The sequence below is a fragment of the Ipomoea nil genome, unplaced genomic scaffold (assembly GCF_001879475.1).
Source record: "Ipomoea nil cultivar Tokyo-kokei standard unplaced genomic scaffold, Asagao_1.1 scaffold2653, whole genome shotgun sequence".
NCBI lineage: Eukaryota > Viridiplantae > Streptophyta > Magnoliopsida > Solanales > Convolvulaceae > Ipomoea > Ipomoea nil.
In genome coordinates this window covers 3,122,145-3,135,567 of record NW_017619081.1, presented here as the reverse complement: position 1 = coordinate 3,135,567, position 13,423 = coordinate 3,122,145, and the positions used below count along the sequence as shown (strand labels likewise).

The following is a 13,423-nucleotide window of genomic DNA, read 5'->3' as shown; positions in this document are numbered from 1 at the left end:
AAAACTTATATTTACAAAACACGGATATTATTTGCCTCGTCATCACCCTATCATCAGCCATATTTGTATTGTCAATAATGACTTGGCAAGACATATCTTACATATAATAAAGCTATATGGTTGGGAAATAATTAATATTATAATTAATTACCAACATTATTATTATAACTAGCTATAAATATAAAATATCCACAACATCTTTTACTATAAAAAAAAAAAAAACACAACATTTGAAAAATAAAATAGCTATTTTTTTCTCGCCCATAACAAAGGATTACATTTATTGAATTAATGGAGTTATTAAATGTTATGATATTAGGATTAAGGATTCCGATTCTCGATTAATAGAAAATATGAAACGATGCAATATTAGTTAAATCTCTGGTTTTACAATGAAAGTCTATTTGATATGCTTTTGTTATTTATGGTGGTTCTTGGGATTACAATATTAATTAAATTTTTTATGAAAGCCTGTTCAATATCTGAAACAATGCAATTAATGCAAGCCTCTACATATAATTTTTCTCCATCTCAAATGCTTCAAAGAAATGGCAGAAGCGAGAAGGGATGAAGAAAGCAAATGTTGCGGGGCGGCCGTGGGTCAATTATTGGACTTCATAATTAAAAAATCATTTAAGCCATAAATAAAAATTTAAATATATATAAATGTATATATCGTATGGGTCTTTAATGTTTTTCTGGATGTCTAAACTTATGACTTTTAAAAGAAAAAAAATACATTTGAATTCTTCCAAAGATTTAAAGGCTGAACCCAACCCTAAAAAATACATTTGAATTATCTCCACAAAAAAGTGGTCTTGGACTTATAAAATGACATTTGAGTTTATGGAATGCCATGTGCATAAAGAATATATTATATAATCATATAAAAAAATGTGTTCAATTAGAGTTTAAATTTACTCATACAAAATTTGAAATTTGCTTTCTAAATGTAATTATCTTAGTTATTATTCGTATTGTGAAAATTATAATATAGATGAAATACAATTAAGAATAAATCAATGTAATTATGAAAATTCTCTCTATAAGTTTATTTGAATATGTGCATAATTAGAGATTATATTAACCATACAAAATTTTAATTATAATTTTGTATTCTATAAAAATAATAAATACTTGACCAATGGAAGCTCAAAAATATTATTATATTAAACAATTTAAAATATTTTTATTTTTCTATTTTTTTATTTATATTTATAATAACATTTCCCGTGCATCGCGCGGGTGAATTACTAGTGTATATATATATATATATATATATATATATATATATATATATAACAATAACAACGCGAAAATGGCTGGTCAAAGGGTGGTAATTAATGAAACCAAAAGCATTTGTATATAATTTGGTAATAAATAAGTTTGAAAGTATTCAATTATGCATATATGGAAAATAAAATTATAATTTTATTAAAATTGGAATAATATTTTCAAAAATAAAATAAAATTATAATTTTATTAAAATTGGAATAATATTTAAAAAAATCTGTCCCACAATCCACACAGATCTTCTATATTTGAAATCTGCTCACAAATAGCATAATCATAATAAGTTTCTTTTTTTGCTTTCCAATGCATTTGGTACTAAGTAGGCTCCACCCACCTAAAATTCTCATTACATAAACTCCCAAATCCCATTTTTCCTTAACCCATCCAACAAATTAAAACGCTCTGATCTGATCTTCTCCTTCCCTGTCTGAATTATGGCCAAGAATCCTTCTTACGGGACATCATGGGCAGACCAATGGGACCGGTCGGAGCCTCTTTTCGAAGAACACAAAATGAATGATCATCGTAAGGCCAAATTGTCCGACAAGATGGGTGAAACCTTCGACAAAACTAAGGTGGTCGCTTCCACCGGTGTGAAGAAAGTCAAGGCTGGAGCTTCTGCTGGTTTTCGCTGGATCAAAGACAAGTGTCATAAGACTTCGAACAAGCACTAGTATAGCTATAGCTTGTTTATTTATTCATATATAGTATTCTGATCTTCAATTGCTTCATTCTGGTATATGCATGTTCTACTTACAACTTCAACAATATAACCTATATATGCTTTCTTTACAATTGTTTGGTAATTTTTTTTTCATTTATTTTTCTTGTTTATGTGATGGCCATCATATCGATCACCATCAGGATTGAACCTATAATCTCCCATTTGAGAAAATCACTTCGTGCCACTAGACCACAAAGTCATTCACGATCAGCATCCCTTCTTAATTTTCTTCTGATCTTCTACTAAAATTCTAAGATTTCTTTTTTTTTTGTTTTTTTTGGAATAAACACTTAATTCATTACGTCAGAAGCAAGAATGTCCACAAGAAACATAGGAGGGAAAATAAATCATTCCCCACAATTTGGCATAGAAATAGCTTCCCTAGCAACAATATTCTAAGATTAAGTAATAATAAAACAATAACCCAGTATGATAAAGGGATCCCTAACTAATAATATTCAGCGAAATATAGGAATTGAACATCAACAGATCACCATCAGATTATATGGCCTACCAATAATATTATGTCGCTCTCCTTAACAGGGCGTTTGGTTGGAGAGGGGGAATTATGTGGGAAAGGAATTGTAATTTCATGGGAGTTGAATTACTAGGAATAAAGTGGGAATTTAATTCCAGTGTTTGGTTGACAGGAATAGAATTACTGGGAATTTCAATTCCAATGTTTGGTATACATGGAAATTGAAAGGGAATAAGTAGTATAAAGTCAAAAATGTCCATTATTGTTGTTAGACATTAATTTTAGGTTAAAAAAGGAAGGGGTAATTTTGACTCATCACTATCTTTTTTTCCCAAGAATTAAAATACCAGGGGGGACATGGGATTTTAATTCCATGAAAATGGGGGAATTGCAATTCCCTCCAACCAAATTACGAAATTTAATGGCCTTTGGAATTAGGTGGGAATTAAGTGGGAAGGGAATTTAAAATCCCTCAAACCAAACGCCCTGTAAAAGGTTACAAGATTAAACCCCAGAGTGGTGGGTATGGACTCTTTGATTTGCAACATATAAAACAAATACTATTTAATATTGGGAACATATTTTTGCGCATTACACGTAGAAAATACTAGTATTATTATATAAAGCTTATTTTTATGATTGTTAAACTATGTAAGTCAAGCTATCATTTTGCTATTTTGGTGCATATTAAACAATTTGCAAATTAGGTTTTTATTTTGTACAACTCAGAATGTTTTTGGTTATTTTAGTGTTTGTTAAAACAAGTGCAACTCGGACTATTATTTTGTACAACTTAAAATGTTATTTTGTGGTAAGAGTAGCATATAAATGAAGATTTAGTAGATGGAATGTAAGAAAATTTTACTAAATGATCAATATTCCCAGTAATAATTTAAACTAAATTGTTAATGTTAACAAAATAAGTAATAAATTAAAACAGTCTCTTTACACATAATTAAAAGAGAGAATTTGTATAAGGTAATAATTTCATGGATTGAGTCTATATATATGAGTATAATTAATGGATTAAAATTATTATTTTCTCTAATTATATATATATATATATATATATATATATATATATATATATATATATATATATATAAAGTTGACTAGAAGTGAAAACCAAAAAGAAGCTAGATCTAAAAAGGGAATACATGAGGACTCGATCTTCTTCTCACCATGTACATTTTGCTTTTCTGAAGATTACAAAAGAAAATGCCAAAAACCTTTTTTTTTTTTTTTTTTTTTTTTTGACCACACAGAACCCTGCATGATAAAGGAAATTTCGTTCCGATAAGACATCTCACGACCAATAACTTATGATCGTAAATGAAACGAGCTTTCCTATTGCGTTACTGTTGCCAACTAGTTTGCGCCTAATTAAGTCCTGTTCTTGGCTTATTCAAAAGGACGTTGATAAGAATTAAATTTATGATTGAGTCCAATGACAGAGTACAATGTGTATAGCAGACAAGTCTAATCAAATTTTAGAAGGCCGGGAGTATTCCATTTATAAAGAATAATAGAAGACTGTGGGAACTTAACTCACGGGTTTAGTAGGGACAAGTTATTCTGTGAATTCGGGTTTAAAAATTCACAATTTACATACTGAATGTTCATAATTTTATATACTAAATGTTCACAATTTACATACTGAACGTTCATAATTTGAATTGTGAACATTCAGTATATAAATTGTATATTTTGACTTGGGTCCATGACATAACTATTGTTCAGTAGGTAGTATTTGAGAGAAGAGGCTAAGCTTCGAAACTCAACAACGGCAGCGTGAGGATTATTCTCACATTTGACATTGGCTGTTTGCTAAGCCATTGGATTATAGTGATTTACAAATTATCCTCCCTAATACTTTGGTCAGACTACTATTATTGCGATTGAGGACTCAACTTTAATTTTGAGAGAAAGAAGAAAATTGTGAGGGGGCATTTTAGGATTTTCATAATTGGGGAGGGGTAAGTGGTGTAAAACTATAGATGAGGCTCAAAATATTTCTTGAGTGTCATCCTTCTTATCCATCCTCTAGCAGGAACACAAGCCAACCCAAACATCCATTGTTGATTTCTTTCAATCCTTTTTAGAAAAGAAAAAAACAAAACAAAAAACATGCTGGGAATTTTGAATGAGACCATAAAAGCTGGATTGCTGTGCCATAATCCACAGAACAAGTTCATTGGTATCGTTAGTTTTTCTTAGTCTGAGTTGTTTTTTAATTAAGGAGTGCTTAAACACTCATGAGGTAAAAAAAATATAATTAATTATTAATTTTTGCAGGAAAAGAGAGAGCAACATTGCATCCTCCACCACCATTACTTGGGCAAAGTGTGCAGTTTATGCAATTCCACATCCGAAATGCAACTATGGTAAGTGGCCTCTATCTTAATTGTTTCTTTTCTCTTTTAATATGGTACCCGGGTTGGACTTCCATTTGGAAGGTTACGAGTTCGAGCCTCAGTGGAGGCGTTATTGGTTCTTTGTGTTTCAGTAGGTTGAAAAAGTATATGAACAGATACTACAATGTAATAGAACCAGTAACATTCAAAAAAAAAAAATTGCTACTTAGAACAACAAGGTAGAAAGAGGCCGAGTTTTTGTTTAGATATTAGCCTGCGGTTTTAGTTGGAAGTAGGGAATTAGAACGGAAAGAAATTGTAATTTCATGGGAAATGGATAATATGTAAATAAAGTATGAATTCAAATTTTATTGTTTGACGGGCATAAATAGAATTATTGAGAATTTTAATTGAGTGTTTGGTATAATTCGAAATGAATTAAAAGGAAATTAGTAGTATAAAGACCAAAATATTCATATAATTGCAAATTGAGTTAATATCAAATTTAATCCTTGACTATAATGTTTTATTTTTCTCGATTTAGTCCTAAATGACTTTCTGTGTTTAATTACGCCATGGACTTTGATTTTTTATCAATTGAGTCCTAAACTATTAGAATCAATGACTAAATCGAGAAATATCACTATAATCGGAGACTAATAAATTGAATAAAATTACTATAGTCGAAGACTAATTTGTAATTCCATAGTTTGTGAAATTGTAATTCAACAATAAATTAATATTTTGTCCTTATTATTGTTATAAATGATATTTCAGTCTTTATTCACTCCTCCACTTTCAATTCATCGTCATTCTATTCCTGCCTATCAAAATTATCACTTTATTCATTTTCTACGAAATTATAATCCCTTTTCCCCTAATTACATCGTCTCAACTAAATGATCTGTCAATGGAAATTGCAATTCCTCTTAATCTTTATGAAACATGCCATGAAGTGATTATGTTTGGTGTTGAAGATTTGTGAGGTGAGAAGAAGGAGAAGGGCAGACATAAGGACAGACACGTATGTGCTAATGGAACCTGGGAAGGAGGAGGAGTTCGTATCGGAGGAAGAACTGAGAGAGAGGTTGAAAGGGTGGCTTCAAAATTGGCCGGCGAATGGGTTGCCGGCGGACCTAGCGCGGTTCGAAAACATTGACGACGCGGTGGAGTATTTGGTGAAGTGCGTTTGTGAACTTGAAATCGATGGAGACGCTGGTTCGCTTCAGTGGTTCGAAGTTCGTCTACAACAGCAGGACGACGACATGGCCGATTGAGGTTGGCACGGAGTTAGTTCATTGGTTCAGTAGACAGTATTTAGAAGAAGAGATCAAGATTCGAACTTTGGCAATGACTATGTTAAAGTTATGTCTAAAGTTGACAAATCACTTGTGCGACATTTGATCTGTCTGCTGAGCAAATTGAATGTAAAAAATTGTATATTCTATACATTATGTATTGTTTTCGTGCAACACACATAGTGCTTGATGGTAATAATATAAATGTGTTTTAGGGAGTAATATATATACTTTTAATTATTTGCTCTATTTGGTGGCAAATTATGCCGTTCAATCGTGTCCACCTTGCAAGGTAGACACGGTTTCAAAATTGTTTATAATTGTGAATATAGAGTTCAAAAATTATGAATACAGAGTTTTATAATTATGACCATAGAGTTTTATAATTATTAACATAGCTAGAGTTCTGTAATTGTGAATATAGAGCTCAACAATTGTGAATATGAAGTTCAAAAATTATGAACATAGAGTTTTATAATTATGAATATAGAGTTTAGTAATTATGAACATAGAGTTCTGTAATTGTGAATATAGAGTTCAATAATTGTAAATATGAAGTTAAAAAATTATGAACATAGAGTTCAGTAATTAGGAACATAGAACCGTGTCTATCTTGCAAGGTGGGCACGGTTCCACGACATAACAATTGCCATTTGGTGTAGTAGGCTTATAAGGTGGATAATAAATTTTAAGGAAAAGAGTCAAATATGTCCTAAATTTTACTCGTAAAGTTAATTAACCTCACAAACTTTTAAAATGTGCAATTAAACTCATAAACATGTCATATTTTGGAGTATTGAAGTACAAAAATCGATTGATGACCTGTAATTGCTGGTCACTAGGGACTCTGATCCATATCTGTCAATTTATAAAATGCTACTCTAAGTACTATGGAGATACAGATACACAATGATGGATGCATTTATAAACGATATTAGGTGATTTAAATTGAAATCAAATTACATAATTCGTAATCAAAATACCTGAAAAAACACGTGTATCTTGAAAGCAAGACAAAGCCTAAGATTCTGATAAAAAACAACGAACTAATAAAAACGCTGGACTAGCTCCAGGATCTAATCCAGACAGAATAAATAAAAGCTTAAGCAAGTAATAAACGGAATCGTGCACCAGGAGATGTTAACGCAGTTCAGAGCCTCACTCCTACCTCTGCGGGGCCGCTCACGTCAACCCAAATCCACTAGACAAATAACAGGAGTACAAACAGAAGAGATAACATTACACTTGAAGTATAAACTATATCTACTCCAGAACCTACTCCAGTGACTACGTGGACTTGACGTGTAGGCTATCTTCTTCGCATCATGAACCCTTCGTGAGATCTTCTTCACCAGTGCATCACCGTTCAGATATCCAACAGAATATATCAGAATTAGACAAGCAGAAATCTTCTTAATCAAAAGTGTGAATTTGAATGCTAGACACAGTAGCGTTTTATAGAGATATTTGAGATGTCTCCTTGATCTAAACTTGCGCTCCTTATTCTCAGCTGCTCTTTTGACTTAAAGATCCCTGAGAGTAGGGTCTTGACTAGACCTTTTGACCGAGAACATCCTTTGATGTCTTACCCCCGGCACTCGATCTAGTGAAACAAACCTTACCTAATATGTAGCCAATTAAGCACTTTAAAAAAGACAACTAATTCAAGCCAACACATTAGGGTCCAACGTGTAAAATTTTTACACTTACAATACCTAATGTATAATCAAAATATACCTAACTCACCAAAAATAATAATAATAATAATAATAAAAACCTAACTCATCATCAAATTCAATCTAATTCATCAAACTACATAATTCATATTCAATATATATACCTAACTAATCAAATACCTAATTTGTCAAATTACCTAATTCATCAAAGAACCTAATTTGTTAACAAAGAATCAAATACTTAATCAAAACACTTAATTCATCAAAATACCAACTGTATAATCAAAGTATACATACAACAAACATGAATGGCCAATGTTTATTCTTTTTCTTTTTCTTCCTCTAATAAAATTAAGACATACACGTTGTAAGAGTTTTACTCCAAAGAATATATTTATCATTTTTAGATAGAAATGTAGTCTCCAATTGTATAAAACCTTGGCAATATAGGCTAATACACTAGCTAGCAACTATAGCACATTTCCAGCAAGAGGGGTGAATATACTTGTTATCTTTTTCAAAAACTTTTGCAAATTTTAATTTCAAAATAGAGTTTTAAGCGTAGTGGAAATTATTTTAAACTCTTTTTATTTCTGTGGTACATTTTGTCTTGTTAAAATATAAGTTTGATAATAAATAAAAAGGATTGTATGTAAGTGCAGTATATAAAGAGAGATATAACAACTTTTATAGTGATTAAACCAACTTGACTTAATTCACTATTCTCCTAGAAGATCTTAAGGAGGTTTCACTAGTATTATCTAAAAACAAAATAAGTGTCAATACAAGTTATGTCCTTTATTTTTGTCCCTTTTTTATATGCTAATAAATATATACATTTTGCTTTAATTGTTGTACATTCATTTGCATTGGACAAAATCACCCTTACACCGTTATAACACCGTTAGTTTTTAATATATCTACCAATCTTACCATACACCTACATCTATCATATCTTTTTCCTATTTTTAATTATCATTTTATTAAAATTATCATATAACAATTAATTTAATTATAAATTATATTTTAATTAAATATTTATATGAATATAATGTTAAATTATATATGTGTATCAAATATATATATATATATATATATATATATATATATATATATATATATATATATATATATATAATATGTATGTATATTATTTGTGTATCCATATCAATATATCATATATGTGAGTGTTAGCTTAGTATTATTTGTAAATTATTATTATATAAAAATATAATTTATTTTTTTTTTTGTTTTGATCACTATATTATTCAAATATATGATAATTCAAAAGAATCATCACTTTAAGAAATTGCAAAACATGATTTTAACTAATTTTTTAAATTTTGTTACTTACAAATATTTTAATATTGGGCATAAGTTTTCGCGCATCGCGCGTACAAAATGCTAGTCACTTCTAATACAAGTGGAGAGGACTTGAGACAACAACTTGCCACTCTTCCTCTTTCTACTTCTCTGAGTCACGTAGAGTGTGAAGATTGAACACAAAGATTGTTCTTCTCCAACTAGCGTTGGGTAGTCTTTGAATTTGTCAAAGTTTAAAATTGATTTTTGATCGCAGTATCTCTCTCACTAGTTAGGTAAACATCGCCGCTTGAATTAGTAAAACACTTGTAGAATTTCTCTAAAAAAGACCATCACCTCATTCATCCTTGAATTAAGGCGGTATTTATAAACTCCTTTAATTTGACTGTTGGAGGGAAGCAAATTTCAAACGGGTAGTATTTAACCAACATGTAATGACTTGTGGTTTGTGTGTTAGGTGCCTGAATCTTGACTTTTCAACTTACCTTTTGTCTTGACTATTTTAGAAAAATCCTCATTGAAATATGTACCAAAGCATATTGAAACATTGACAATATTCTCTTGTTAACTATGTGGTGATAATATACACAATCACTGAATCACTATAGTGTCAGTGTGATTGCGTGAATTTTAGCATGCTTGACTGAATAGTGAATAGGTCACTTCTTGCTTTGAACTATCAAGTGTCTCATTGACTTAACTATTGTTCTCTTCGGTCTTGAACCTTCCTGTTATGTACAATCCATTTTTCACTATCCAACTTCTTTACCTTCCGGTCCTTTGCACTATTCAGTACCTTTGATCTTCCGTTTTGTTCACTTATATAATTGAACTACTATCTGGTGTATTTACCTTCTGAGTAATATAGTTTTTTTCTTAACTTGAACCTATAAGATGTTACAACAAATGAAAGCCTAAGTCTAGAAAATTGTAAAATAGTTGGACTAATATTCTCAACTTGTTTGGTATCATCAAAATCTAATAGAAATAGTTCATAACAATATACAAAATCGAGTTAATTTCACCAGAGCTCTCTTGTTTTTGGTGGCACTTCCAAATTTAGTCCTAGACTATCCTTTTTGTCATCTAACATCCACACTATTATTTTTTGGACACTTTTAGTCATTCTCATGACTTTTCCTATTTTTAGTACGGACATTTTTTGTCTCTTCATATTTTTATTTTGTTATTTTTTAGATTTTAACCGGTTTAATTGGTTTAGAACTTTACTAAACACAAAGATTGAACACAAAGATTGTTCTTCTCCAACTAGCGTTGGGTAATCTTTGAATTTGTCAAAGTTTGAACTTGATTTTTGATCGCAGTATCTCTCTCACTGGTTAGGTAAACATAGCCGCTTGAATGTAGTAAAACACTTGTAGAATTTCTCTAAAAAAGACCATCACCTCATTCATTCTTGAATTGAGGTATTTATAAACTTCCGTTGGAGGGAAGCAAATTTCAAATGGGTGGTATTTAACCAACATGTAATGACTTGTGGTTTGTGTATTAGGTTGCTTTTATAAGAATTCTTAAATTGTTACTTGACTTTCAACACTAGTCCTTGAATCTTGACTTTTCAACTTACCTTTTGTCTTGACTATTTTAGAAAAATCCTCATTGAAATGTGTACCAAAGCATATTGAAACATTGACAACATTCTCTTGTTAACTATGCAGTGATAATATATACTGACACTATAGTGATTGTGTATATTATCACTGCATAGTTACAAGAGAATGTTGTCAATGTTTCAATATATTTTACCTTCTGGTTCTTTGCACTATTCAGTACCTTCGATCTATTCAGTACATTTGATCTTCCGTTTTGTTCACTTATATAATTGAACTAGTATATGGTGTATTTACCTTTTGAGTAGTATAGTTTTTTCCTAACTTGAACCTATAAGATGTTACAACAAATGAAAGCCTAAGTCTAGAAAATTGTAAAATAATTGGGAACTAATTTATTAACTTGTTTGGTATCATCAAAATCTAATACAAATAGTTCATAACAATATACAAAATCGAGTTAATTCCACCAAAGGTCCTTTGTCTTTGGTGGCACTTTCAAATTTAGTCTCATACTATCGTTTTTGTCATCTAACATCCCAGACTATTATTTTTTGGACACTTTTAGTCATTCTCATGATTTTTCCTATTTTTAGTACTAATTTTTTTGTCTTTTCATATTTTTATTTTGTTATTTTTCCGGTTTAATTGGTTTAGGACTTTACTAAAAAACGGTTGAAAAATATGGTTACTAAAAAATCAGAGGTTACCTAAAGTTCTAAACCAATTAAGTCGGTTTAAACCGAAAAAATAATAAAAGAAAAATATGAAAAGACAAAAATGTCCTTACTAAAAATAGGAAAAGTCATGAGAAGGCCGGACTAGAAGTTTCCCAGAAATAATAGTTTAGAATGTTAAATGAAAAAAATAATAGTCTATGACTAAATTTAGAATTGTCACCAAAGATAAAGACCTCTGGTGAAATTAACCCTACAAAATCAGTATAGAAACCAACCTGACCCACCATGTATGCACACACTAGTATATAGTTAATTTTAAAAATTTTATAATTGTCGTTAACATTTTACTAATTTTAGTTCTACACTAATAAGTTTATTTGAAAAAATTAATAATTTAACTATTATATATGAAGATTTACATTCATATAGGAACCCATCCTTAGATAGGAACCTAGGAACTCATCTTAACCATTTATTTTGATTGATCAATGGTCTATATTTATAATAAATTTTAATAGGTTATTTTACGCAATTAAGAAAATTAAGGGCATTAGTGTCAGTTGTGTTCATTATGCATACATGTAATTCCGCATTTTTCTCCGTATAAACACACCGCAATGGCGCAATCCTTCTCAAAATGTAATACTGAAGCACTCCCAATTTGTTGATTTCCCCTCTCTAGTTCGTAGTTTTAGTGTTTGATGCGATGGACGACGAGAGGAATCCCAATCAGCGACATTTGTTGGTTGCTGAACAAGTTTCAAAAATGGAGATCGACATTTGTTTAGCGTTTTTGTGAAATTCAGCCGCAAAATCAAATTTTACACCAATAGTTTTGATATTTACAATGCAGTTGAGTCCAACCCTTTGTACTGAGCAGTAGCCATAATCCATACACTTCTTCTTTTTTCTTCCAGATGAAGCAAGTCAAAGTTGCGTTATAGCAAGCACTTTTGCGCACTCTTTTGCCAGGTTCATCAGTTTTCTTCAGCATCATGGCACAAACTCCTTAACCCAAGTGCACACACAGTTCTATCTAAGTGCACACCAAAATGTTTAACGTCTTTTCATACAAAAACTAAGTCTGCAAATTATGGCATACACAGTGTAACCCAAGTGCACATAGTCACCCCAAGTGCACGCAATATGGCATACACGATACACTCATCCTCTACATTATGGCATAGACATTTTTAAGCAAGTGCACACAGAAGTGTAACATCATTCTGGTTTCCGTGGATTCAATCTATTAGAATTTTTGCACATAATGGCCCATATCAACCTAAGTGCACGTCAGTTCATGGTCACAATAATTCTACATATTATGGCACACTCAATTTTACCCATGTGCACAACACCATCCTTAACATCATCCTGGTTTACGCGGATTCAATCTATCAGTGTTTTTGCACATTATGGCACTTACAGTTAAAACTAAGAGTTGCAGTCTATTAGTAGTATTTTTGCACATTATTAAACTCACGGTTCAACCTAAGAGCTACATTGTATTAGTAGTATCAATCTGTCTTCCGCGATTACGTTATATTAGTAGTTTTGCACATTTAGGCACACACAATGCAATATGGCACACACAATGCAGTATGTCACACACTCATCCTCTACGTTATGGCATTGACATTTTTACGCAAGTGCACACAGAAGTGTATAAAAACATATATCATGGTTTTCGTGGATTTAATCTATTACAATTTTTGCATATAATGACACACACAGGTCAACCTAAGTGCACGCCAGTTAATGGTCACAATAATACTACAATTATGGCACACATGGTGTAACCCTCGTGCACACCAACTTCTTGTTCGCCTTTCTGTGCAGAAACTAATTATGCACAGTATGGCACACACGTGAAGCCAAACAACACTATAGTAAAAAGATGGATACTATTTGAATGCCACTCAAATATTAACGTTAATATTATTTAAATATTATATAATTTAAGTTCCACTGCAAATCATACAAATGCTCGCTGATTCATAATCAATAAGACTCCTTTCTTATCTTG

General features: G+C 31.0%; 1 protein-coding gene across 1 annotated transcript; it reads left to right on the top strand.

The window, feature by feature from the left end:
- Positions 1–4,517: 4,517 nt before the first annotated feature.
- Positions 4,518–6,387, top strand: LOC109154842 (protein CHLORORESPIRATORY REDUCTION 7, chloroplastic). Its single transcript, XM_019302586.1, has 3 exons — positions 4,518–4,692; positions 4,791–4,879; positions 5,827–6,387. Exons 1-3 carry the CDS (start codon positions 4,623–4,625, stop codon positions 6,124–6,126), a joined length of 459 nt encoding a protein of 152 aa, XP_019158131.1. The 5' UTR covers positions 4,518–4,622; the 3' UTR covers positions 6,127–6,387.
- Positions 6,388–13,423: the final 7,036 nt, after the last annotated feature.